Here is a 27,188-nt window from a genome sequence, read left to right as displayed (position 1 = left end):
GATATGTTTTTTTTTTATAAACAATTCAAGGAAAAGCGAAAATCGTTCGCACTTACCGGCCGGTAGTTCCCGCCTGCGTCTGTGCATCCACACTCGCTGAGTGGGACGCATTTGTCTCCACTGAGGATGAGGCCGGGGTTGCAAACGCACCCCTCCACACAGGGCCGGTTGCAAGAGCCGCCGGGGCCTGCAGGGTCCTGACAGCTGGGCTGGGGGCAGGCGGAGCCACACGGGTTGTAATGACTGCCCGAGGGGCACTTCAGAGCTGGAGGGGGGGGACGTTTGGAAAAGCAGTCGTAAAGCACTGGTGACGCTACATGACATTCAGAGTCGTCACATCACAGAGTCATCCGCACCGTTCACACTACACAAGTTTCTGTCCTTTAACGGCAGTCTTGTAGCCGTTGTGGTTTGCACATTTCACATGCACAGGACATAACAGAAATGGTTCAGCACCACTGACAAAAACTAAATGACGCTACATCTTCGTGTCCGCTCCATATAAATAGATGCATGATTAGACTATGTTAGCAGAACGGTGGATTACAGAGGACGAGGGGAGGACAGAGGGTGGAATAATAATTATCTTTTTTTCTTCCTCTTAAATTGTACTTCTCCTCTTCACTCAGCCATGATCGATGTTTTACTCTATTTTCAATTTAAACTTATTTTAAATCCTCATTACAATGAGTTTGTTGTAATGAGGACACCAGAAATTGTATGCTTTTTGGGACCATTTTGTTATATTTTATGTTAAGCCTTATAAAGGTTAAAAGGTGCAATATGTAAGAATTTTTGATGACGACATTGACGAATGAACTCAAATTATCGTCAGACTGTGACGAAATAACAGTTGGAAGTTACGTTGTTAGCATGCTAACCAGTTAGCCCCGGCTTGTCCCCGTTCAGAGATCCTGTGCTAGCAGCGTAAACACATGTTTAAGAAAAAAAAAATTATAAAAAAAATAAAAATCCACCACTCTGACACAAAGACATGACCAGATGATTATTTAACATTCCACCGCTAAAAAGTGAATTCCTCCAGACTGGGAGAAAGCTCAGTCCAATCCATACATGAGATCTTTGGACACACTCAGCACAAAGACGCGAGACTTACGACAGAAGGTGCTGTTTCTCCACGGGATGGGGACGTTTGCGGCAGCGCACATGTCAGCGTAGCTTTCTATGGCCTGGCACAGAGCCACAGTCTGACCTCCGGTGGCACACATGTCGTACACGCAGTTTCCAAAGTACGGCTCGGGGTCCACGACAGAGTGGCAGGGCTTGAAGATGCCTGGGGTTAAGACATATGAGGCCATTGAATTGGGATATGCTGGTGGCGGGTCTGAAAAGTGTAGTTATCAACATGATGCAGTGTATGTAACTGAGGGTGTGTGTGTGTGTGTGTCATATACCAGTGGGATCAGTGATCATGCCACAGCTGGTGGGCTTCTTGGCCTCCTCCTCCACCTCTTTATCACAGTCTTCTTGTCCTCCACCGTTGGTACAGCTGGTGAAAAGGTGGAGGGTTTATTTGAATGGAGTAAAGTCATGAAGGAATGTACACAAATTCATCAGTGTTCCAGAGAGGAGGATGGAAGAGCAAGAAAGAGCCGGAGTCTCCAGTGAGCGCTAAATTCGAGGTTTTACACATGCATACCCTCGGTGTGCGCCGTTGCTTGCTATCTTACGGGTTATGTACAGTAAAATATTCTTGCTATTTGACTCACGCTTCAGATGACAAATGCCCCTGTAGGGGATGCAGACCCGAATTAGCACAAGCAACAGGAAGGCTAGAATTTGCCCGCTGGCGGTGAACACACCATTGAACAATCACGGCCATTCTGCTGATGATAATCTGACCAGATGCGCTCACGGATGAGTTAATGTTTTATTTTTGTTGCATTAAGTCTCCTTCGCCAACCTCCTTTCTCACTCCCCTGACTCTCTCCTGGACGTTAAACCAAATGAAATTCACCATTACCTTGTGCACACTGAGGGGAAAGTGAGATTCTTTTCCCCCTGGTCACTCACTTTCAAAGTATGATGTAAAATATTTTCTCTCCTGCGTTTATGACTTGCAATTCAGGTAAAAATCAAATCAGCAAAGCATTTTTCGGATGTTGAGCCGTGTAAGTGAGGCGTCTATGTTCGATTGACATTAGAGAGCGTGGTGCTGTATTTATTCATTTGGCGATGTGACTCACTCGGGCCGTTCGTCCGGAACCTGCCAGCTGTCTCCCAGCTCATTGGTGTTGGCCGCCGGTTTGTTGTCTGGTTTCAAGTTGTCGTCGGCGGGATTTCCATTGAAATTTCCTGCCAGGGCAACAAACATCAGAGGTTAAATACATGAGATTTCCAACACCAAAATACCTATTTGCGTGGTCATATAGCGAGGCAGCGGTATCCTGAGTGCACTTCCTGTATACTCCTGTGTTCTAATCACAGCTTTTATGTTCTTTGCATCGGTTGCTGGTCCGGCTGCGTGTACGCGCTAGATCAAATATGCCGAGCAGTACCAGTGTTTCCGATAAAACAATACACACGCCGCCATTGTGGCTTGTATCGATAAACCTTACAGTGAACTGGATTGCCCTAGAGCCTGGAAGTAGGTTGTTTATCATAGTATCAAGTGCCGGAAATGGGACACAAGTAAGCGGGAGCACTGGTTCTTACCACACATGCCACAGAGAAGGTCATTGTAGGTGGTTGGCACAGTGACGTCGGCGTGGTGGTTACCATCGAAACGCACCCTCAGGCCAAAGGATGTCTCCAGCACAACAAACTTGCCACTCAAGTAGATCTGGATTCCACCGATGGAGGAGATGGGCGGAACAACCACTGTCCCATTGACCTAAAGAAGACGAGATATTTATTCCAACGATCGGACGATACATCGCGACACGAGCTTTAGTGCAACAGCGGAAGCAGCTGCGTCCGTACCTGGACTGTGCGGCCCTTGCCGAGGACTACGGTCACGCCATACACGTTGACGACCACAGCCTTGACGTAGGAAACCTTCTTAGAACTTCCTCTGTGCTCGTTCTGGGTGTCCACAGTGAAGTACGGCAAGCTGGAGTTGGCGTCGCAAGGTTTGGTCAGGGTGTAGGAGCAGGCTCCCATGTAATGGTGGGTGCGTTTGTCAAAGGTGGTGTAGTGGGGATCACCAGATACGACGCAGATGCCAGTTCCTGAGCAAGAGAGGTGAGAATTTAGCTGAACTGTCAACTGTTGGTGCGATATGCAAGAACCGACCAACTGTTGAATCCGTGAAACAAATAACGGGCAGCATTTCATCAGCATTTCATTATGTTTTTATCTCATGATAAGTGTTTTAGTGTATCCATGTGTATGTGTGTTTTAAAATACCTAGAGGGCGACATTCATATTCTCCATCGTGCAGCTGGCAGCTTTCAGTTGTTGGTTTACAGCTGCTGTTGTGACACTGGATCACACCTCCGCCCTGACACACACACTTCTGCTCACAACCCTCCAAGTACCAGTCATCACCCACCTGACGATAACACACACACAAGCACACAGGTTAAGCAGGCACTGGCTTGAGATGATGACATCTCAAGTTAAGTGTACAAGTCCTGTTGTACTGCGAGCTGAGATAAGTATGTTTCCCTCTTCAGGATTAAGGTCAATTAGAAGTTGTTCCCACTCACAGGGTGATAGGATCCGCTTGTGTCCACGCAGCCACAGTCTTTCAGCGCCACACACTTGTCATTGCTGAGGATGAAGCCTGGGTCGCACTCACAACCCTCCACACACGTGTCCTCGCAGCCTGGTGGTCCGACCACACCCAGACACGTCTCCGGACACGAACTCACACAGAGAGAGTAGGAGCTGTTGGGAGGACAGGTCAGGGCTGTGTGGAGAAACAGAGGACGGGAGGGTTTGAGTGTAAGATGAAGGGATCAGGGAAGGTGGCAGTGAGATCAAGACAAGGATGAAAAGTTAAGTTACAGTGATTTAGGTGTTTGCTATATGAGGAGAAAGGGATATATCTTATTCTTTACATTTCTTCTGACTTTTGGACCCTATAATGTATCACACCATCATATTGATACTTCACTTGCTATATTATATTTTTATATCACTATATACTGTAGATTCTGATGATTTGTAGAAGTTGAAGTAGAAGTGACAAGGCAGAAGTTAAAATTGTAGTATTGTCATGCTGAAATGTTCCCAGTGACAACCAAGACTGTTGATGTTTAGCATGAACTGTTTAGCTTTGCCAAAGTATGACTTTAGAAGGTGGCTCCTGTACCCCAACCAGGAGCAGAGAAGACAGTGATCCTCTTTGGAAAAAAGACAGTTTGCCATGTTTAAATACTGAAGACTTACGGCAGAAGTCTGGAGTCCTCCACTGGTGGACTTTGGCTCCAGCACTCTGGCAAGCATCAGTGTAGGCCTGGAGCTGATCACACAGTACATGCTGCTGGCCGTTGAACCGACACATGTCATACACGCAGCTCTGGAAGAACGGAGTGGGATCCACCACGCTGATACACTCCCTGGAACAGAGAAAACATACATCATCCGATTGGTGGGGAGAAGTTCAGATGGTCAGTTTTTTCCTGCCAATGTCGCTGAAGTACTTGCTCATGGAGGGAATGTTGGGTCTCTGTCAATAAATTAAATTAAGACTGGTCGAAACCTGCTCCAACAAGAAAATGGAAGATTAAAAACAGATTGCCGATCCTTAATTGCACTTGTTTATGGCAGAACTTTACATAAATGGTTTTGCCTGCATAATTTTTTTTTTGTAAAAAAGGGCTACATTGTGGACCGCTGAGGGACACAATTTTGTATGATTAGAAGGCTACAAAACAGACAATCAATTTGGACCATCCGTGTTAATGTTCTGTGTGTTCCAAGCGATCATATTTTTGTGAACAGATGCCAAAAGAAAAACCCAAAGGAGTGTCCATAATGAGTAACTAATTAAAAAAAAAAGTATAATGATTTTTTTTCAAAATGTTTTATATTATCTACACTGTCGTGCCACATGTCATCATCGAAGGTTTCTCAACCTGGGCGTGGAGAGCACAAATTCATAACAGGAAGCGTGTGGTACAAACCATGGGAGTGGAGTTTGGCCATTGAAAGTCCTGCTAGAAACGTTACTGAGTTGTGTCATGGGAAATCTAGGATCTGATCCATAAGATCAAAATTCTCTACATTTTAGAACAAATTTATGTATAAACAATATACTTAATATAACTGTTCAGATTCAGAATCTGTATCTCAGACAGGGTGTTTAACTCTGGACACTCTAAACAGGATAACACCCGGTAGGGTCAATAATTCTGAAAAAGGGGCTGTTTTTCTCACCTGAAGGGTCCTGCGGGGTCTTTGATTTTTCCACATTTTTCTGGTTTCACCACCTCGGCCTCGAGATTGGGGTCACAGTCCGGGTCAGGCTTGGTGCCTGGGGTACACCTGATCGGTAAAGACACAACAACAATAATTTCACTAAATGATATAACTAATTGTCTCAGGAGACATATTTCTTGTGTGAAAATTGTCCCATTGGGAACCCAACATTTGGGTCACTAGTGTAAATCCATACATTGAATAGTTTATATATTATATATATGTACGTTTTGTTGCCATTGCCAACCTCTCAGTAACTGAATGAATGTACAGATGATGAATTCCCACCATAAGCCTCATCACAATTATCTATATTACATGCTGGAATTTCCAGGAAAGTTTGAAGGAAACCCACAATATTCTCAGATTACAGCACAAAGATGAGTGCATGTGAACTCACTTGTCATCCTCATCCTCGTCTGTCTGCCAGCTGTTGCAGAAGTCATTGACATTTCCTACCAGAGTGCCATCTGGTTTGGTGAAGTCATTGTCGGGAGTCCCGTCGTAGTCACCACAGAGACCACACATCTGGTCGTAGTAGGAGCTGAAGGGACGAAATATAAGGATAGGCCCTTTAATGTAATTCAGGAAACAAACTGACAGAAAAGGGTTATTGATGCAAGATAAAAAAAGTATTGTTGGGATGATCAATAAATCCATGAAAAGGCCAAAAAATACATTAAAAAAGCAGCTCTGAATGACCTTGGAACAGTAGTTTTCACATTAATATGCCTGTTGTATCAACCTACACTCAGACTGCACAATGGCCTTAAGCAGTTAGATACAGCTCAACTCCAGATTCTTATGTCTTGATTACATTTGAAAGATTTCTACACACAAACACACACACACACACACATACTTGTATGTAGTATCTAAAAAGAGAACTAACGTATGAACGCACTGTTACATGTAAGCAGCTGTTGATTTCATGTAGGCCGGAGCCACATTTCCAGCCTCCATACTGACCTGGGAACTGAGATCTGGGCGTAATGGTTTCCATCCCAGCGCACCCGGAGACCGAAGGTCGTCTGCAGCGTGATGTACTGTCCGGCGAGACTGAGGGACATGAGAGGAGAGGGGGAGTGAGGGAGGGCCACCCGCAATCCATTCACCTGCCAGAGGGAAGGACAAAAAAGAGAACATAAAGATGATGTGAGACCGAAGCTGAATTACATATAGTGTGCTTTGTGTTTATAGCACATCAGAGACAATAAATGAAGGCTGAATTCCATTACAATTGTGGTCCAACCCATGAGTACTGAGTACTGATGAGTACTCAAGGGCTGGTATGTCAACATGTAGAAGGGTGTTGTGACCGGTGTAAATTCATAACAAGACGGTCTCTAGTTGTTACATAGTTACAGTTCTCCATCAGTTCAGGGATCATTTTGATGCATCAGAGATCAGAAGATCGATAAACAAACTAAGCGCACAAGGATTAAGATCTCCTGCTGTTTAGCTTTAGGGGATGACAGTGCACTGACACTGAGAAAACCTGCCTGATCTGTGCGCAGAGCAAACACGTATGGGAAATGCTGCGGAGGACCAATGTGGAGAGATTTCAGGGATTATGGCATTAAAAGAGATAGAAGTCAATGAATCAGGATTAGATCAAAGATAAGGATGACTAGAACAATAGACTGAACTAGAGGATTAAGATTGATAGAGACATATAGCTACTGATAAATACAGATACAGATTACAGATCTTTGTGTATCTGTGTGTGTGTGAAATTTATCTACAGGCACAGAACACATTGTATGTTGATGTCAATGTTGCCCATACTGACCAGCGTCTTCCTGGCCTTCATAAGCGTCACAGTGATTCCATTCACAGTGACGTAGAGTTTTCTCAGGTAGGACACTCCAGACACTCCTCTCTCCTCATTCTTTGCCTCCACTGAGAACCAAGGACCTGTACAGGGAGCACAAGACCAAACGTTATCAATGATATTGTGTAATTTGATCAAAAACGTAATGCCAACAAATATCTGATATCTAGCTTTCATATGTTGCAATAGCCTGATCAAATTTACACGCAGTTGGTCAGTAACCCTGTTTCATACTTCTGTCACATAAGTGATCTGACACAGTCACATAAGCGATCATGTAACCACATGAGAAGATTGTGTTTAGCATAGATAAACACTTTTGTACAACTGAATTGGGCAAAAACGTGGATGAGTAAGATTAACGACCACTAGTTATTTCAACTTAGCGTGTAACTGCAGTGCCACCTTCAGGGAATCAGATCTGACCCGATCACTTGAGTATATCTGTCATCTAAATGTGCTCACATTGGCGTAAGAGCTGTGTCAGGTTGGTCATGTTGAAAACGGGTTGTGACATTAACCCTTTCATGTATGACCTATTAAATCACATAGTCATATTGTTTTTCTTTTGTTTCTCTTAAACAAGTAGAAAGTCACACCAGTAACAATTTCTTCCTTTTGAGCTATGTCAATGCATCGGTGGTATAAAAAGTGATTTAGGAATAGCAGTTCAAATTCTCTGACAACCAGAAAGATAAAAAAATAAATCTTTTTTTTTTTTACCTAAATATTAATAATAACTGCCTAAACTACATCTGTCCACTCCAGTGAATGTTATGTGCCAATGGGCATATCTTGCCTACTGGAACTACTATTTAGATAAAGTCTAATATTGCTTTTCAGTGAAGCTATTCAAGCGTAAATTATATCATAATAATGTAAAACATGCGAATGAGATCGACAAAATAATGCGTTATTGCATATTTGCCACTAGAGTGGAGTGAAAAATGTACAAGAAAGTATCTGCCCACCGTTTAAAGAGGCAAAAAAAAAGAAAAAGAAAGAAAGACAGAGACACGTTCCTCTATCCAAGTTGGTGAAGATGAAGTAGTTCTGTTCACGTGAAAGGGACTAAAGCGCGCATATCTAAATGTCTGAACCTGTACCTGTGTTGTTCTTGCAGGTCCTGGCCAGTGTGTAGGTACATGTTCCCATGAAGGTGTAGAACTTCTTGTCAAACGTGTTGTAGTGAGGATCTCCAGACACCACGCAGTCCTGAGAGCCTGAGACAGAGAGACAAGCAGCCTGAACAACCCTTGAACATCAGACTGCAACAAAACCAAACTCACAGTCTGAGACCTTGGTAACAATGGCTACTGCTGTCTTACACCATAAACTCTCAACAAAGCAGTGACTTAATAAGAGTGCAGCTCTCTTCTGCTTTTGGCTTTAGCTGGCATTTCATGAAAGCATATTCAGACGACAGAAACTCAATGTTACTTTCATGAATTCAGTTCTGTGCAGAGGGCTAAGCCGTGTTTACTTACTTAAAGTGGTCACTACTTGCCACCATTTATTTGCAGGTCATTTGAATGGATTAATAAATGTGGTTCTCTACATCTCAAAACATTTGCTAATGGGATTATATTGTTCCAAACCCCGACTGTAAGTACCAAATAATTTGTATCGAGTTCAGTGACTGTACGGCTAGTAGTACAAACGTTGTTAACTTACCGGTGGGGTAACATCCCAGCTCTCCATCCTGGACTTTACACTCGTGCATCGGAGGGCACTCAGAGGCCACACAGGTAATGAATGGAGCATCGCATCTACATTTCAGGTTGCAGTTCTCTACATAGAACTCCTCTCCAGGCTGGCACACACAGAGACACACACTTTTGAAGTATATCAGCAGGGAGCAGTTTTCCAATTTTAAATTTTAAGAGGAAATCATGCAAACAGTAAAATGTGGTATGTACAAAGACAGGACAGACACATACACAACTGAACCCCAAAAAGGTCTGTTCTCGAAGGAAGGACTCCACAAAATGTCCTCACTTTGATTAAAAACTAAAACTGGTCTCCCAGAAACAGCCCGCGATCCCATATTACCTCATAATACTGGCCGTCGGTGTGTTTGCAGCCGCATGAACTCTTCTTGACACACTGGCCAGCACTTAGGACGTAGCCGGGGTCACACACACAGGCCTCTGAGCAGGGCCCGCTGCAGGAGGGAGGTTTTCCAGAACAGGTCTCCTGACAGGCATCTGCACAGGGCTCATAGTGGCTGTTCGGGGGACAGCTCAGAGCTAGAGGGTGGATGGGAGGCCGAAGTCAGTGATAATATAGGAAAAGTGGTATACAGTGTTCTAAGACCTGGGCCTGTATTTATCAAGTTGCTTAAAGTCTCTCAGTGAATCTAGGATGGAGGACACTGTTACTGGTATGTTACGAAGCTTCCTACATTGAATTTAAGTGGGAAAAGAACGACTGCGAGAGAGGGCATTGCCGTTTTAAGACACTAAGAACCACCAAAACAGAAAAAGTAAATGTCATTGTAAACACTTGACATAAATTAGGTGAAAGTTCCATCACCAAATGTTTTAGCTCTGCTTTGTGGAACAGCTAAAACAGATAAGTCAGAGTATCTGTGGGGCCCTCCTGGCTCATGAACTAAAAGCATCTTTGAGCTGAAGTCTGGTGCATTGGGTTCTCCTCTGCTACCTGCGCGATGCCAAAGTGTAAAAAAATCATTTTCTCTTTTTTTTTTTTGTAACATTCTTGTTAGCGGTGAAGTTATTGTCATCAAGATTTCCGAAAACATTTGCCCTCACGAAATATCTTTATCCTGATGACGCCAAACAATCTGGTATGCTCCTTACTTTTGGCTTTTTACTCCAATTTTTGGCTAATTTGACAAAGGTGATACATACTGGCCTAGATCAACTAAGAAATCTAAACCCTACATTCCTCCACCCACTTATCATTTCTGTATCTCGTTCACCCAACACTCACGGCAGAAGGTTTCGTTCCTCCAGGGTCCAATGTTGACCCCGCGGTCCTGGCATTCATTGACGTAGGCTTCGATGGCTTCACAGAGAACGGGCTTGGCTCCGTCCAGCTCGCAGAGATCGAAGAGACAGTCCTTGAAGTAACTCTGAAGACACACACACAGACAAATTTAGTTGATGTGAATAAAACTTACAAAGGTACATAAGTCATATCTCAAAGCTCATGTATTTAGAGTTCAGAGAGCTATAGTTTCAGGAAACATGGAATGGTTGAAAAAACTAGAAGGCATACAGTTACTTGTGGTGCACCATTGGGGTTTGGCGTGTGTCGATTATTAATAAGCACAGTGTATCGAGACTTTTGTGGCAGGGAATCTACAAATCTATATATTTTTCCGAGTTGGCAGATATGCAGTTCCACAAAACTAACTTTAGACAGAAAATGGGAATTGTCACTCGCTTTAGTACGTTTACCGACTTACATTGGGGTTGACCCTGGGGTGGCACGCAGCAAAGGGACCGTTTTTGTCCAGCAGGATGCCGCAGTATCCAGAGCTCTCATACTGTTGCTGCTCCTCTTCATCACACTCAGGGATGGTGGTGTTGGGCTTCTTATTACACCTGTCAGACACACAGACAGTCATTTAAAGAAGCTGTGTGTGTTAGTAAGCTTTTTATCTGTACTACTATACTACCTTACGTAACTGCTTGCCTGCACACATTCAATGAGTACACACCCGTGCACTCATTGCACATAATGGGAGCCTTCCACAAGGCTACACTGATGTATTGCTTAAGCTACAGTAATGAAATAATAGCACAAGAGTGACAGAATAAGCCAAAATGTCCCCAATACTAATATACTTGCAAGACAGTAGTGAGTACTAAGAACAGCTGTTTAGGTTCATTAAAAATAAATAATAAGTGATGAATTAGGTGTCTTCTTAAATGTGAGTGAGACCATAGCTTAATATGAACCCTTACACGTATTTTGATGTAAGGACATATAGAAGTTGTGAGCTGTTAATCCATTAAAGTCTATGTGTGGGTGTCCGAAATATTAATGCATGCTACTCACTCTGGGTCCGTGTTCCAGCTGTGTCCAAAGTCGTTGGCGTTGTTGGTCAACGACCCATCTGGTTTGCGGAAATCGTCTTTAGTATCGCCGTCGTAATCTCCGCATAGTCCACACAGCTTGTCTTGATAGCTGCAGATTGCAGAGAAAGAACAGCTCAGTAAGAACTACATCTCCTAACTCGTGTGAGTTTGCCACTTGTTTTCATGTCAGCCATGTAGTGTTTTCAATTCATCATTTCAAATGTTCATTAAAAATATGATGCGGTGTGTGGTTGGGGTACGAACATATATGAAGGGTCAGCATCTGTTCAGTTGTCACTTACTCTTTGATCACTTTGATGTCCATGAAGTGGTTTCCGTCATAGCGAACAGTTACGCCAAAGTTCATGGACACAGTGTAGTGCTTTCCTGACTTGAACACAGAGACATCAGGGGCTGGAGTCACTGGCAGGTTAACGTTGGTCCCATTCACCTGTATGGGGAAAGAAGAGCAACATAATGACTGACTACAGAGGGAAAAGTTACTTACACACTTACAGAGTTACAATAGCATTAATAACGTAAAAGGTGCTTGTTAAACATCTTTGTCAGTTCCTTCCCACGTGTCTTACCTGCACAGTGCCACCTTTGAGGATGGAGATCTTCACCATTTTGACATGTACATGTACGGCCTTCACGTAGGAGATGGTTGGCCTGTTGAAGCGATTTTCATTGTCCGCATGGACCTCGAAGTACGGCAGAGTTGTGTCATTGCATGGTGCAGACATCAGATAACTGCAGGCGCCCATGAAGTTGTACTTGCGTTTGTCAAAGGTGGTGTAGTGGGGATCACCGGATGCTATGCATGTGGACGTACCTGAGGGAATGAGAAAAAACATTCTGTATGTTAGAATTTTTATATAAGCACTAAATTACCCCATTTCAACAGAAAATAGAAAAATGGTGCATACCACCACAAAGGGCCTTATGAATTTACTTCATATTTCATCAGAGACGTAGAATATGAAACAGCAGGGGCAAAACGATTCCTTTGTGACTCTGTAGTGTGTTTACCCCCCTCTGTGAACTCTATCTCTATTCATCTCGTAACTAGTACTAGTAATTGGCTTTTTGTGTAGAACTCTAAATGTTTACAGGGATTGCTGCGCGTAATGTCTGCACCCTGATTGAACGATCACGAACATCAGTTCCTGTCCGAATTCCTTGACAAGCTACAAGACATTATTACCTTTAGGATAGCAGCCGGAAACACCATTAACTTCGCGACACTCCTCAGTAGGGTCGCAGGAGTTATCAACACATTCCAAAGTGTAGTTCCCTTGACAGCGACACAGCTTTGAGCAGCCATCTCCAAATACAATCTCGCCTGGCTGTAAAGTAATTTAACCAAGGATCAGTAATTGGAGGGTCATGTCATTATAAGTACATATTGCAACATTGTCATTTACTGTCTTGTGTCTTTGCACTGAGCAGTAATTTATGCAAATGTGAATACCAACTAGGACATCTGACCTCATAATAATTATTGTTGTCATCCAAACAGCCGCATTGCTCCAGCGGGACACAGTGGCGTCCCTTGAAGACAAACCCTGGTTTGCAGAAGCAGCCACTGATACACGAGCCAGAACAGTTGGTGGAGGGTTCCATGCAGGTGGGGATACAAGCTGGACCACAGTCTATATACTCTGCATTAGGAGGACATAGGTCTGTGCAGCAGAAAGAAAAGAAATAACAATAATTATTATTATTGTTGTTGTTGTTGTTGTTGTTAATCATGATCATAGCAATGATAATAATAATAGTCATAATCATAATGATGATGATGATGCTAAAAAGAAGAGGAAGAATAAAGAAAGAAGGAAAGATACCTACCTGTCAATAAGTTATATTCTGAACAAGCATATAAAGGGACATTCCCCATATGAGCACAATATAAGCTTAGATAATGAGAGCGATTAAAGTGATTTTTGACACAAGACCCCTCTAAGACAGGACGTGTCTGTGTGTGTGTGTGTGTGTGTGTGTGTGTGTGTGTGTGTGTGTATGTGTTTGTGTATGTGTATGCATGTTCAAAATACCTAGTTCGTGACACTGATATTCTCCATCGTGCAGCTGGCAGCTTTCAGTTACTGGTTTACAGCTGCTGTTGTGACACTGGATCGAGCCTCCAACTTGACACACACACCTCTGCTCACAACCCTCCAAGTACCAGTCATCGCCCACCTGACAACAACACACACAAACACACACGAACACGCATGAACAAACTGTGCAAATAGATAAAATACAATCAGTGAAATGTAAATGCATCAAGCTTACACAAAAATGTCATTGTTCGTGTAATATAAATTCACAGTCCATTGGTCTATTCAGTATGTATAGACTGACTCTAAACTGATGGTAAGCTCTGACAAATATGACATTTCAAAGGTCAAAACTTTGTTTTTGTCAGTTATGGACAAAAGCTTACTCCAATATAACAACAAGACAGTTATGTGGAGTATAAAGGCACACATTATCATTATTATTATTATTATTATTATTATTATTATTATCATTATTATTATTAGTATTATTATTATCATTATTATTATTATTATTAGTATTATTATTATCATTATTATTATTATTATTATTAGTATTATTATTAGTAGTAGTAGTAGTAGTAGTAGTAGTAGTAGTAGTAGTAGTAGTAGTAGTAGTAGTAGTAGTAGTAGCAGTAGTAGAAGCATGTTACATTCTGTGCTTGTGATGCTGCTCTTGGTGTGATCATGTCAGTCTATCTATCCAGAACTCTAAATGAGGTTTAATTTTGTGTCCTGATTTAAACCTCACAGCGAGCATGAGATAAGTCATATCTTTCTTCAGGATAAACGGATTGTGATTAAAGTCACTTGGAGGTTGTTCCCACTCACAGGGTGATAGGATCCGCTTGTGTCCACGCAGCCACAGTCTTTCAGCGCCACACACTTGTCATTGCTGAGGATGAAGCCTGGGTCGCACTCACAACCCTCCACACACGTGTCCTCGCAGCCTGGTGGTCCGACCACACCCAGACACGTCTCCGGACACGAACTCACACAGAGAGAGTAGGAGCTGTTGGGAGGACAGGTCAGGGCTGTGTGGAGAAACAGAGGAGGGAGGGATTAAGTGTAAAATGAAGGGATTAGAGAAGGGCAATATACAGGTTAGAGGGTAGGAGACACACAGGGATAGATTGAAGGATGAGCAGTGAGATTAAGTCAAGGATGAAAAGTTAAGTTACACTGGTTAAGGTATTTGCTATATGAGGAGAAAGGGATATTTATTATTCTTTACATTTCTTCAGACTAAAGAGGACGGCTCCTGTTAGCAGGATGTCCTGCACCCCGACCAGAAGCAGAGAAGACAGTGATCCTCTTTGGAAAAAAAGAGAGTTTGCCATGTTCAAATACAGAAGACTTACGGCAGAAGTCTGGAGTCCTCCACTGGTGGACTTTGGCTCCAGCACTCTGGCAAGCATCAGTGTAGGCCTGGAGCTGATCACACAGTACATGCTGCTGGCCGCTGAACCGACACATGTCATACACGCAGCTCTGGAAGAACGGAGTGGGATCCACCACGCTGATACACTCCCTGGAACAGAGAAAACACTCATTCAGATCGGTGAGGAGAAGTTCTCAGTCAGGTATAGGCAGTTTGTTTGCTCATGGAGGAAATGTTGGGTTTCTGTCAAATTCAATAAATACTCTGCTCCAGCTACAAAATGGAAAATGAATAGCAGATTGCTGATCCTTAATTGCACTTGCTTATGGCAGAACTACACAGAATTTGTTAAATAGGGAGGGACACCATTTTGCATATCTAGAAAGCTAGAAAATAGACAATTTGGACCATCCATGTTAATGTTCAGTGTGTTTCAAGCTATCATATTCTCATGAACAGATGGCAAAAAAGTAGCCATTGATGTCACAGGGCTAAATCTTCGAGAAGCTAATAAGAAACTTCATAATAATTAAGACCAAATGTTTTTTTTTCAAAATGTTAAATATCATCTAAACTGTTAATGGGGCACTCCACAGACAACATCCCAGATCATGGTGCAGCCGAGGGTTCCTGGGTTTGTGAGTACAAATTCATAACAGGAAGCATGTGGTGCAAACCATGGGAGTTGACTTTGGCCATTTAACTCCCTGTAGTCAGTTGCAGTGGGTCAATAATTCTGAAAAAGGGGCTGTTTTTCTCACCTGAAGGGTCCTGCAGGGTCTTTGATTTTTCCACATTTTTCCGGTTTCACCACCTCGGCCTCGAGACTGGGGTCACAGTCCGGGTCAGGCTTGGTGCCTGGGGTACACCTGATCGGTAAAGACACAACAACAGAGTTAACAACAGGGTCACACTCCATTACACAAATCAACAGAATTTACTTTCCATTCATCCTCAAGAATTATGTTGAGACAAAGGGTTGAACACACTGAGCAGATATCTAATTGGAGCCATGTATAGCGTTACATTTGTGTCTCAGTTCTGAGCGCAGCAACTGGGTGTTTGAGCACAAAATAATCTGACATTTGTTACAACATAATTATTTATTTTTTTTACATTACAAAGGATTTTGCTATATGGTATAATTAATGGTCTCTTCCTTGTGTGAAAAATGTCCCATTGGAAACTCTGAATCAGGACATAATTGTAAATCCATACAGTATATATACGGATATATAGTTTATATAATGTGTTGTTGCCATCCTTAACCTCTAAGTAACTAAATGCATACAGATGATAAATTCCACCCATAAGCCTCATCACATTAAACTAAATTACATGCTGGAACTTCCAGGAATTTCTGAAAAAAATCTGCAAGATTCTCAGAAGACGAATGCATGTGAACTCACTTGTCGTCCTCATCCTCGTCTGTCTGCCAGCTGTTGCAGAAGTCATTGACATTTCCTACCAGAGTGCCATCTGGTTTGGTGAAGTCATTGTCGGGAGTCCCGTCGTAGTCACCACAGAGACCACACATCTGGTCGTAGTAGGAGCTGAAGGGACAAAATATAAGGATAGGCCCTTTAATGTAATTTGGGAAACAAACTGACAGAAAAGGGTTATTGATGCAAGATGAAAATAAGTATTACTGGCAATATTAATAAAGGCATGAAAAGCCCCCAAAATACATTAATTTGCACGATTTCCAACCTCTATACTGACCTGGGAACTGAGATCTGGGCGTAATGGTTTCCATCCCAGCGCACCCGGAGACCGAAGGTCGTCTGCAGCGTGATGTACTGTCCGGCGAGACTGAGGGACATGAGAGGAGAGGGGGAGTGAGGGAGGGCCACCCGCAATCCATTCACCTGCCAGAGGGAAGGACAAAAAAGAGAACATAAAGATGATGTGAGGCCGAAGCTGAATTACATATAGTGTGCTTTGTGTTTATAGCACATCGGAGACAATAAACGAAGGCTGAATTCCATTACAATTGTGGTCCAGCCCATGAGTACTGAGTACTTTTGTGCTAATGTAGTAATGACTACTGATGAGTAGCCAAGGGTCGGAACGTCAACATGTTGAAGGTGTAATCCCATAACAAGACGGTCTCTAGTTGTAACGTAGTTACAGTTCTCTATCAGTTTTTCATTTCGATGCATCAGAGATCAGAAGATCGATGAATAAATTAAGCGCACAAGGATTAAGATCTCCTGCTGTTTAGCTTTAGGGGATGACAGTGCACTGACACTGAGAAAACCTGCCTGATCTGTGTGCAGAGCAAACACGTATGGGAAATGCTGCGGAGGTGGAGAGATTTCAGGGATTATGGCATTAAAAGAGATAAAAGTCAAAGAATCAGGATTAGATAAAAGAAAAGGGTGACCAGGAGAAGAGACAGGCTTTAAGTTGTAATTTCACTAAACTAGAGGATTAAGATTGAAAGAGACATACAGATACTGATAGATACAGAAACTGTGTGTGTGTGTGTGTATGGCAGATGTACAGTTTATGCACGTTTTGCTCAGTCGTCCTCCTGTGAAAGCTTGTGAAAGTTATCTACAGGCACAAAATACATTGTATGTTAATGTCAATGTTGCCCATACTGACCAGCGTCTTCCTGGCCTTCATAAGCGTCACAGTGATTCCATTCACAGTGACGTAGAGTTTTCTCAGGTAGGACACTCCAGACACTCCTCTCTCCTCATTCTTTGCCTCCACTGAGAACCAAGGACCTGTACAGGCAGCACAAGACCAAACGTAATCAAAGATACTGTGTAATTATATTGAAAATAATGCCAACAAATATCTGATAGATGGGCAACAAATTGACACGCAGATGGCCGGTAATCCAGTTTCCAACTTCTGACATAGTCCATGCATTTAAATTCTGCGGTAACATCAGTTATCATGTAGCCACATGAGAGGATTGTGTGTGACATAGAAATACGGTTTTATACAACTGAACTGTGCAAAGAATCGGGTGAGTGAGACTAGTTATTTCAATCTAGCATGTAACTGTTTCACCAGATTTTACCAGATCACTTGAATATATGTGTCATCTAAAGGTGTTCACAATGGCATGCTAATAGATGCTAATAATACCTGCCTAAAATAAATGCTAAACCTGTACCTGTGTTGTTCTTGCAGGTCCTGGCCAGTGTGTAGGTACATGTTCCCATGAAGGTGTAGAACTTCTTGTCAAACGTGTTGTAGTGAGGATCTCCAGACACCACGCAGTCCTGAGAGCCTGAGACAGAGAGACAAGCACTCTGAACAACTGTAGAACATCAGACAACAACAGAACCGAACTCTCAGTCTGAGGCCTTGGTAACAATGGCAACTGCTTTCTTAAACTGTAACCTCCCAACAAAGCAGTGACTTAATAAGAATGCAGTTCTCTTCTGCTTTTGGCTTTAGCTGGCTTAACTACAGCAATGAGATCATGTTCTTCCACAATCGTCCTGTAAGTACCATATAATTCATACTGAGTTAAGTTAACGTGTGGCTAGTATTGCAAAGGTTGTAAACTTACTGGTGGGGTAACATCCCAGCTCCCCATCCTGGACTTTACACTCGTGCATCGGAGGGCACTCAGAGGCCACACAGGTAACGAACGGAGCATCGCATCTACATTTCAGATTACAGTTCTCTACATAGAACTCCTCTCCAGGCTGGCACACACACACACACACACACACACACACACACACAGGCACACACATTTGAAGTATGTTAGCAGGAGGTAGCTTAAATTTGAAAAAAAATCATGACTGATGAATATAAATTGTTTTGACATCAGTGAAGATATAGCGTCAATGTAAATAATGGGTTTCAACACAACTGACAGTTCAATATTTCAATATGGTGAGCACACCTGCTGGTTTTGTAAGCACGTTTTTTCAATTTTCCAATTTTAATAGGACACCATGCAAACAAAAAAAAAAATGTGCTGAGGAATGTACAAGGGCAGGACAAACACACACGTACAAACACAGACACAACTGGACACAAAATGTACTCACTATGGTAAAAAACTAAAAATGGTCCCCCAGAAACAGCCCGCGACCCTATGTTATACCTCATAATACTGGCCGTTGGTGTGTTTGCAGCCGCATGAAGTCTTCTTGACACACTGGCCAGCACTTAGGACGTAGCCGGGGTCACACACACAGGCCTCTGAGCAGGGCCCGCTGCAGGAGGGAGGTTTTCCAGAACAGGTCTCCTGACAGGCATCTGCACAGGGCTCATAGTGGCTGTTCGGGGGACAGCTCAGAGCTAGAGGGTGGATGGGAGGCCGAAGTCAGTGATAATATAGGAAAAGTGGTATACAGTGTTCTAAGACCTGGGCCTGTATTTATCTGTATTTATAAGTGTCTTTGAGTCCCCCTTGATAAATCAAGGATGGAGGACACTATTACCTGAGGGTATGTTATGAAGCTTCCCACATTTGGCTATTGACTAATTGGCTAATTTGACAAAGGTGATTGATACCGACCCAGATCGAATAAGAAACCTTAACTTTAATACCGTCCCCACAGTTCTCCATCCACTTATCATTTCTCTATCTCGTTCACCCAACACTCACGGCAGAAGGTTTCGTTCCTCCAGGGTCCAATGTTGACCCCGCGGTCCTGGCATTCATTGACGTAGGCTTCGATGGCTTCACAGAGAACGGGCTTGGCTCCGTCCAGCTCGCAGAGATCGAAGAGACAGTCCTTGAAGTAACTCTGAATAGACACACACACGCACACAGAAAAATAGTTTGAAATAAACTGTAAGGCCAGCAGTTACTTGTGGTGCACCACTGGGGTTTGTTGTGTGTCAATTACTAATAAGCACAGTGCATCAAGACTTGGCTAATACTCAGTTGTGACAAAGATGCTAGACAGAAAATGGAAACTGTCACTCGCTTTAGTACGTGTACCGACTTACATTGGGGTTGACCCTGGGGTGGCACGCAGCAAAGGGACCGTTCTTGTCCAGCAGGATGCCGCAGTATCCAGAGCTCTCATACTGTTGCTGCTCTTCTTCATCACACCCAGGGATGGTGGTGTTGGGCTTCTTATTACACCTGTCAGACACATAAAACAGTCATTTAAAGAAGCTGCGTGAGTTGGTAAGCTTTTAAGCTACAACAGATTGTGGAACATAGCAAACTAGCAGCAAACACATCTCCCAGCTGGCCAGCAAGAGCTACAGGGCAGTCAGTGTAATAAGACAGAGCACATTCATGTATTTTGAAAGAGTGACACTAGTGGTTGTCTGGAGGGATGTAGAAATGTTACCAACCAGAGCTTTAATATAAAACATATTCAACTCAGCTCAGTTTTGTGAACTGATTTTTGGTTCTGAATCTCATATTGGGCAAACTGAACCTTTGCATTTATTTTGATGTCTGGAAATATAGAAATCTCAAGCCGTTAGTGAGACATAACGACTAGTATATGTGTGGGTGTGCTAAATATTAATGCACGCTACTCACTCTGGGTCCGTGTTCCAGCTGTGTCCAAAGTCGTTGGCGTTGTTGGTCAACGATCCATCTGGCTTGCGGAAATCGTCTTTAGTATCTCCATCGTAATCTCCGCATAGTCCACACAGCTTGTCTTGATAGCTGCAGATTGCAGAAAAGAAATCTGTGGGTTAGACACTGACGTGGGAAGAGGAGCAACCATTCGGTAAGAGCTACATCTCCTAACTTTTGGGAGTTTGACGCTTGTTTTTATATGAGCCAATGGTGTTTTCAGTAATTATCAGAATTTGTTTTGGCATCATTTCAAATGTTCATTAAAAATATGATGCGGTGTGTGGTTGGGGTACGAACATATATGAAGGGTCAGCATCTGTTCAGTTGTCACTTACTCTTTGATCACTTTGATGTCCATGAAGTGGTTTCCGTCATAGCGAACAGTTACGCCAAAGTTCATGGACACAGTGTAGTGCTTTCCTGACTTGAACACAGAGACATCTGGGGCTGGAGTCACTGGCAGGTTAACGTTGGTCCCATTCACCTGTATGGGGAAAGAAGAACAACATAATGACTGACAGAGAAAAAAGATAGTTGCACACTTGGAGTTACAAAGACATTAGTAATCTAAGAGGCGCATGTCAAACATCTCTGTCAGTTCTTTCCCACTTGTCTTACCTGCACAGTGCCACCTTTGAGGATGGAGATCTTCACCATTTTGACATGTACATGTACGGCCTTCACGTAGGAGATGGTTGGCCTGTTGAAGCGATTTTCATTGTCCGCATGGACCTCGAAGTACGGCAGAGTTGTGTCATTGCATGGTGCAGACATCAGATAACTGCAGGCACCCATGAAGTTGTACTTGCGTTTGTCAAAGGTGGTGTAGTGGGGATCACCGGATGCTATGCATGTGGACGTACCTGAGGGAATGAGAAAAAACATTCTGTATGTTAGAATTTTTTGTGAAGAATATTTTAAGTTAAACAGTTAAATATAATCCCTAAATTATCCTATTTAGACAGAAAACACAAAAATGATGCATACCACAACAAAGGACCTTATAAATTTACTTTCTATTTCATCAGAGACGTAGAATATGAAACAGCAGAGACCAAACGATTCCTTTGTGACTCTGTAGTGTGACTTAAAGATCTGCCCCTAAATGTTTACCCCCCTCTGTAAACTCTTTCTCTATTCATCTCGTAACTAGTAGTAGTAGAACTCCCTGTTTACAGGGAATGCTGCGCCAAATGTGTTCACCCCAATTGAACGATCACAAACATCAGTTCCTGTCCGAATTCCTTGACAAGCTACAAGACATTATTACCTTTAGGATAGCAGCCGGAAACACCATTAACCTCACGACACTCCTCAGTAGGGTCGCAGGAGTTATCAACACATTCCAAAGTGTAGTTCCCTTGACAGCGACACAGCTTTGAGCAGCCATCTCCAAATACAATCTCGCCTGGCTGTAACAAAATTTAACAAAGGATCAATGCTAAGAGGGTCATATCATTATAACTACATGTTACAATCTCGTAATTTACTGTCTATGTACTGAGCAGGAATTTATGCAAATGTAAATACCAACTAGGACACCTGACCTCATAATAATTATTGTTGTCATCCAAACAGCCGCATTTCTCCAGCGGCACACAGTGGCGTCCCTTGAAGACAAACCCTGGTTTGCAGAAGCAGCCACTGATACACGAGCCAGAACAGTTGGTGGAGGGTTCCATGCAGGTGGGGATACAAGCTGGACCACAGTCTATATACTCTGCATTAGGAGGACAAGGGTCTGTACAACAGAAAGAAAAGAAATAACAACAGTAATTAGTAGTGTTGTTGTTGTTAATCATGATGATAACATCATAATCATAATAATGATGATGATAAAAAGACGAAGAAGAAGAAAGAAAGAAGGAATGAAAGAAAGATACCTACCTGTCAGTAAATTATATTCCGAACAAGCATATAAAGGGACATTCCCCATATGAGCACAATATAAGCTTAGATAATAAGAGCGATTAAAGTGATTTTTGACACAAGACCCCTCTTACACATGACCCGTGTGTGTGTCTGTGTGTGTGTTTGTGTGTATGTGTATGCATGTTCAAAATACCTAGAGGGCGACAGTCATATTCTCCATCGTGCAGCTGGCAGCTTTCAGTTGTTGGTTTACAGCTGCTGTTGTGACACTGGATCAAACCTCCGCCCTGACACACACACTTCTGCTCGCAACCCTCCAAGTACCAGTCATCGCCCACCTGAAAATGACACACACAAACAGAAAATGCAAATTATGAACTGCACAGGTAGATACAATACCATCAGTGAAATGTAAATGCGTCCACAAAAATGTCACTGTACAGGTGAGACAAAGTCACATTCCACTGGTCTATTCAAGATGTATGGACTGACTCTAAACTGATGGTAAGCTCTGACTAATACGACATTTCAGAGGTCAGAACTGACAGTTTTGGATCAATTTTACATGTAATCAAATTGCATGGCTTTGAATTACTTTCTTTCAAAACTAAGGGAAATGTTACTGTATATTTGACGGTGGTTTACTGCTTGTCCAAATCAATCAATAGATCCCTTCGATTATCTCAGTACTGACCTTTTAAACATCACTAATTCTTTCAGCTTCAATCAACATGTATCAGGCTCAACACACAATGCTTTTGTAAAACTTTCTGAAGAGGGAATGCCAAGATTGTCCACTCCAGTATCACAACAGGACAGTGATGTGGAGTATAAAGGCACTGGATATAGATTAAGCAGGTATTAGGTTGAGATTAAGTCATTTCAAGTAAGCTTTACAAGTACTGTTATTATTATAAATATCATCATTATTATTAGTATTATTATTATCATTATTGTTATTAGTAGTCGTAGTAGTAGCAGTAGTAGAAGCATGTTACATTCTGTGCTTGTGATGCTGCTCTTGGTGTGATTATGTTAGGTTATCTATCCAGAACTCTAAATGAGGTTTAATTTTGTGTCCTGATTTAAACCTCACAGCGAGCATGAGATAAGTCATATCTTTCTTCAGGATAAACGGATTGTGATTAAAGTCACTTGGAGGTTGTTCCCACTCACAGGGTGATAGGATCCGCTTGTGTCCACGCAGCCACAGTCTTTCAGCGCCACACACTTGTCATTGCTGAGGATGAAGCCTGGGTCGCACTCACAACCCTCCACACACGTGTCCTCGCAGCCTGGTGGTCCGACCACACCCAGACACGTCTCCGGACACGAACTCACACAGAGAGAGTAGGAGCTGTTGGGAGGACAGGTCAGGGCTGTGTGGAGAAACAGAGGACGGGAGGGTTTAGGGGTAAGATGAAGGGATTAGGGAAGGGCAATGTACAGGATAGAGGGTATAATACACACAGGGATAGACTGAAGGATGAGCAGTGAGATCAAGACAAGGATGAAAAGTTAAGTTACACTGGTTACAGTGTTTGCTATATGAGGAGAAAGGGAAATGTATTATTCTTTACATTTCTTCAGACTTTTAGACCCTGTAATATATCAGACCATCATAATGATTATTCACTTGCTATGTTTCATATTTGTATATAACTACATACTGTAGTTTCTGAGGATTTGTAGAAGTTGTGACAATGTTTCAATTGTAGCAATGTTATGCTAAGATGTTCCCAATGACACTCAGCGCTGTTGAAGTTTAGCATGAACTGTTAAGCTTCACCAAAGTCCAGCTTAAGAAGGCGGCTCCTGTTAACAGGATGTCCTGTATTCCAACCAGAAGCAGAGAAGACAGTGATCCTCTTTGGAAAAAGAAGACTTACGGCAGAAGTCTGGAGTCCTCCACTGGTGGACTTTGGCTCCAGCACTCTGGCAAGCATCAGTGTAGGCCTGGAGCTGATCACACAGTACATGCTGCTGGCCACTGAACCGACACATGTCATACACGCAGCTCTGGAAGAACGGAGTGGGATCCACCACGCTGATACACTCCCTGGAACAGAGAAAACACGCATTCATATTGGTGAGAAGTTCAGAGTCCAGTTCTGTGTGAGGTATAGGCAGTTTGCTTGCTCATGTAGGAAATGTTGGGTATCTGTCAATAACCCTAACCCTAACCCCCAAATCATTGAGTAGCTAATAAAAAAACACCTTATAATAATTAGATCAAATGCTTTCTTCAATATTTCAGAATTATTTAAACTGTTAATGGGGCACTCCACAGACAACATCCCTGATCATGGTGTAACCAAGCGTTTCCCAACCTGGGCTTGGAGAGTACAAATTCATTATAGGAAGTGTGTGGTATGAACCATAGGAGTGGAGTTTGGCCATTTATGAATTTGACCATTAAAAGTCCTGCTAGAGACACTACCGAGTTGCGCCATAGGAAATGTAAGGTGCGATGTTTTTGGTACTTTACCCATGTGACTAAAAGTGCCTCAGTTTTAAAACACAGATTTATGTATAAATAATTTACAATATAAAGACAATATAACCCCCAAGGCTATTTACAGCCCTATTTGATATTCCAGTTATATTTCAGCAAGGAATTAATTTCTTAATATAACTGTTCAGATTTAGAATCCATATCTCAGACAGGGTGTTTAACTTGGGACCCTCTAAACAGGATAACACCCTGTGGTCCATCAGTTGGAGCAGATCAATAATCCCGAAAAAGGGGCTGTTTTTCTCACCTGAAGGGTCCTGCAGGGTCTTTGATTTTTCCACATTTCTCCGGTTTCACCACCTCAGCCTCGAGATTGGGGTCACAGTCCGGGTCAGGCTTGGTGCCTGGGGTACACCTGATCGGTAAAGACACAACAACAATAATTTCACTAAATGATATAACTAATTGTCTCAGGAGACATATTTCTTGTGTGAAAAATGTCCCATTGGGAACCCAACATTTGGGTCACTAGTGTAAATCCATACATTGAATAGTTTATATATTATATATATGTACGTTTTGTTGCCATTGCCAAACTCTCAGTAACTGAATGAATGTACAGATGATGAATTCCCACCATAAGCCTCATCACAATTATCTATATTACATGCTGGAATTTCCAGGAAAGTTTGAAGGAAACCCACAATATTCTCAGATTACAGCACAAAGATGAGTGCATGTGAACTCACTTGTCGTCCTCATCCTCCTCTGTCTGCCAGCTGTTGCAGAAGTCATTGACATTTCCTACCAGAGTGCCATCTGGTTTGGTGAAGTCATTGTCGGGAGTCCCATCGTAGTCACCACAGAGACCACACATCTGGTCGTAGTAGGAGCTGAAGGGACAATGACAACGAGAATGACAATGAAAACTTAAAAAATATAAGGATTGTCCCAGCAACTGTTCATTTCATGTAGGCCGGAGCCACATTTCCAGCCTCCATACTGACCTGGGAACTGAGATCTGGGCGTAATGGTTTCCATCCCAGCGCACCCGGAGACCGAAGGTCGTCTGCAGCGTGATGTACTGTCCGGCGAGACTGAGGGACATGAGAGGAGAGGGGGAGTGAGGGAGGGCCACCCGCAATCCATTCACCTGCCAGAGGGAAGGACAAAAAAGAGAACATAAAGATGATGTGAGACAGAATCTACAGGTATGACGAATTATATATAGTGAGCTTTGTGCTTATAGCACATCAGGAACACGAAATGAAGGCTAAATCCCATTTTGAGTGTGATCCAACCCATGAGTACTTATGTACCAATGTAGTAAATGGTAAAGGATTTGCATTTTACATAGTGCTGTTTCCAGTACTCGCTGTACAGTGCTTTACAGAACTTGCCACATTCACCCATTCACACACACATTCATACACTGATGGTGGAGGCTGCCATGCAAGGTGCGTAGTCAGTAATTACAACTGAGTAGTCAAGAGTCGGAATGTCAATTGTACAAGGGTGTTGTGGCCGGTGTAACCTCATAACAAGATGGTCTCTGGTCTCTGTTACATAGATCCCCATCAGTTTTTCATTTTGATGCATCACAGATCAGAAGATCGATGGATAAACCCAGCGCACAAGGATTAAGATCTCCTGCTGTCTAGCTTTGGGGGATGACAGTGCATTGACACTGAGAAAACCTGCCCAATCTGTGTGCAGAACGAAGAAGTATGCGAAATGCTGAGAAGGTCCAATGTGGAGAGATTTCAGGGATTATGGCATTAAAAGAGATAAAAGTCAAGGAATGAGGATTAGATAAAAGAAAAGGGTGACCAGAACAAGAATCAGGAAGATTAAGACTGATAGGAACATACAGCTACTGATAGATTCAGATACTGTGTGTGTGTGTGTGTGTGTGTGTGTGTGTGTGTGTGTGTGTGTGTGTGTGTGTGTGTGTGTGTGTGTGTGTGTGTGTGTGTGTATGGGGGGATGGCATACTGACCAGCGTCTTCCTGGCCTTCATAAGCGTCACAGTGATTCCATTCACAGTGACGTAGAGTTTTCTCAGGTAGGACACTCCAGACACTCCTCTCTCCTCATTCTTTGCCTCCACTGAGAACCAAGGACCTGTACAGGCAGCACAAGACCAAACGTTATCGAGAATGCCAAAAAAATATCTGATAACTTTCACATGTTGCAATAGCCTGATCAAATTTACATGCGCTTGGTCGGTAATCCAGTTTCATACATCTGACACAGTCGGTGCATTTACACGCTACAGTAACATAAGTGATCATGTAACCACATGGGAAGATTTTGTTTGGCCTACAAAATACAGTTTTATTTTTTTTTTAACTGAATTGTGCGAAAAGTTAGATGAGTCAGACTAGTTATTTCAATAGTTATTTCAATCTGGCATGTAACTATAGTGCCACGTGACTAAATGTGCTCACAATGAGTTGTGGCAGGTTGATTATGTTGCAAACATTTTAGGTTGTGACGTTAACTCTTTCATGTATGACTTATTTGTCACATACGGAATAAATGTTCAAACCTTTTATTCTCAGACAACCTGACAAATAAAACTTTTTTTTTTTTTTTTTACCTAGATATCCTAGAGCA

At 42.6% G+C, this 27,188-nt stretch overlaps 1 protein-coding gene across 2 annotated transcripts in view; it reads right to left on the bottom strand.

Annotated features, from left to right (window-relative positions):
* Positions 1-27,188, bottom strand: part of zanl (zonadhesin, like) — a 49,147-nt gene that overhangs the window by 8,817 nt on the left and 13,142 nt on the right. The window contains exons 21-67 of one of the 2 annotated variants that reach the window (XM_037111986.1): positions 26,569-26,693; positions 25,577-25,722; positions 25,319-25,462; positions 24,877-24,984; positions 24,004-24,173; positions 23,291-23,493; positions 22,308-22,452; positions 21,790-21,983; positions 21,513-21,654; positions 20,861-21,105; positions 20,578-20,726; positions 20,201-20,329; positions 19,651-19,789; positions 19,304-19,445; positions 18,797-18,993; positions 18,251-18,389; positions 17,849-17,965; positions 17,326-17,450; positions 16,438-16,583; positions 16,125-16,268; positions 15,477-15,584; positions 14,696-14,865; positions 14,166-14,368; positions 13,329-13,473; positions 12,763-12,956; positions 12,479-12,620; positions 11,862-12,106; positions 11,574-11,722; positions 11,252-11,380; positions 10,656-10,794; positions 10,178-10,319; positions 9,275-9,471; positions 8,897-9,035; positions 8,329-8,445; positions 7,181-7,305; positions 6,358-6,503; positions 5,789-5,932; positions 5,347-5,454; positions 4,357-4,526; positions 3,672-3,874; positions 3,370-3,514; positions 2,944-3,191; positions 2,677-2,854; positions 2,208-2,316; positions 1,416-1,510; positions 1,118-1,294; positions 57-265 (exon numbers count right to left, since the gene is read on the bottom strand). In XM_037111986.1, coding sequence (XP_036967881.1) covers positions 57-265; positions 1,118-1,294; positions 1,416-1,510; positions 2,208-2,316; positions 2,677-2,854; positions 2,944-3,191; positions 3,370-3,514; positions 3,672-3,874; positions 4,357-4,526; positions 5,347-5,454; positions 5,789-5,932; positions 6,358-6,503; positions 7,181-7,305; positions 8,329-8,445; positions 8,897-9,035; positions 9,275-9,471; positions 10,178-10,319; positions 10,656-10,794; positions 11,252-11,380; positions 11,574-11,722; positions 11,862-12,106; positions 12,479-12,620; positions 12,763-12,956; positions 13,329-13,473; positions 14,166-14,368; positions 14,696-14,865; positions 15,477-15,584; positions 16,125-16,268; positions 16,438-16,583; positions 17,326-17,450; positions 17,849-17,965; positions 18,251-18,389; positions 18,797-18,993; positions 19,304-19,445; positions 19,651-19,789; positions 20,201-20,329; positions 20,578-20,726; positions 20,861-21,105; positions 21,513-21,654; positions 21,790-21,983; positions 22,308-22,452; positions 23,291-23,493; positions 24,004-24,173; positions 24,877-24,984; positions 25,319-25,462; positions 25,577-25,722; positions 26,569-26,693 — 7,325 coding nt within the window. The remainder of the gene's footprint in view (positions 1-56; positions 266-1,117; positions 1,295-1,415; positions 1,511-2,207; positions 2,317-2,676; positions 2,855-2,943; positions 3,192-3,369; positions 3,515-3,671; positions 3,875-4,356; positions 4,527-5,346; positions 5,455-5,788; positions 5,933-6,357; positions 6,504-7,180; positions 7,306-8,328; positions 8,446-8,896; positions 9,036-9,274; positions 9,472-10,177; positions 10,320-10,655; positions 10,795-11,251; positions 11,381-11,573; positions 11,723-11,861; positions 12,107-12,478; positions 12,621-12,762; positions 12,957-13,328; positions 13,474-14,165; positions 14,369-14,695; positions 14,866-15,476; positions 15,585-16,124; positions 16,269-16,437; positions 16,584-17,325; positions 17,451-17,848; positions 17,966-18,250; positions 18,390-18,796; positions 18,994-19,303; positions 19,446-19,650; positions 19,790-20,200; positions 20,330-20,577; positions 20,727-20,860; positions 21,106-21,512; positions 21,655-21,789; positions 21,984-22,307; positions 22,453-23,290; positions 23,494-24,003; positions 24,174-24,876; positions 24,985-25,318; positions 25,463-25,576; positions 25,723-26,568; positions 26,694-27,188) is intronic. The other variant, XM_037111987.1, reaches the window with a different exon arrangement.

This window comes from Acanthopagrus latus, chromosome 10 (genome assembly GCF_904848185.1).
Source record: "Acanthopagrus latus isolate v.2019 chromosome 10, fAcaLat1.1, whole genome shotgun sequence".
Lineage (NCBI taxonomy): Eukaryota > Metazoa > Chordata > Actinopteri > Spariformes > Sparidae > Acanthopagrus > Acanthopagrus latus.
The sequence above is the reverse complement of the archived record's forward strand: the minus strand, read 5'-3'. Positions and strand labels throughout refer to the sequence as shown.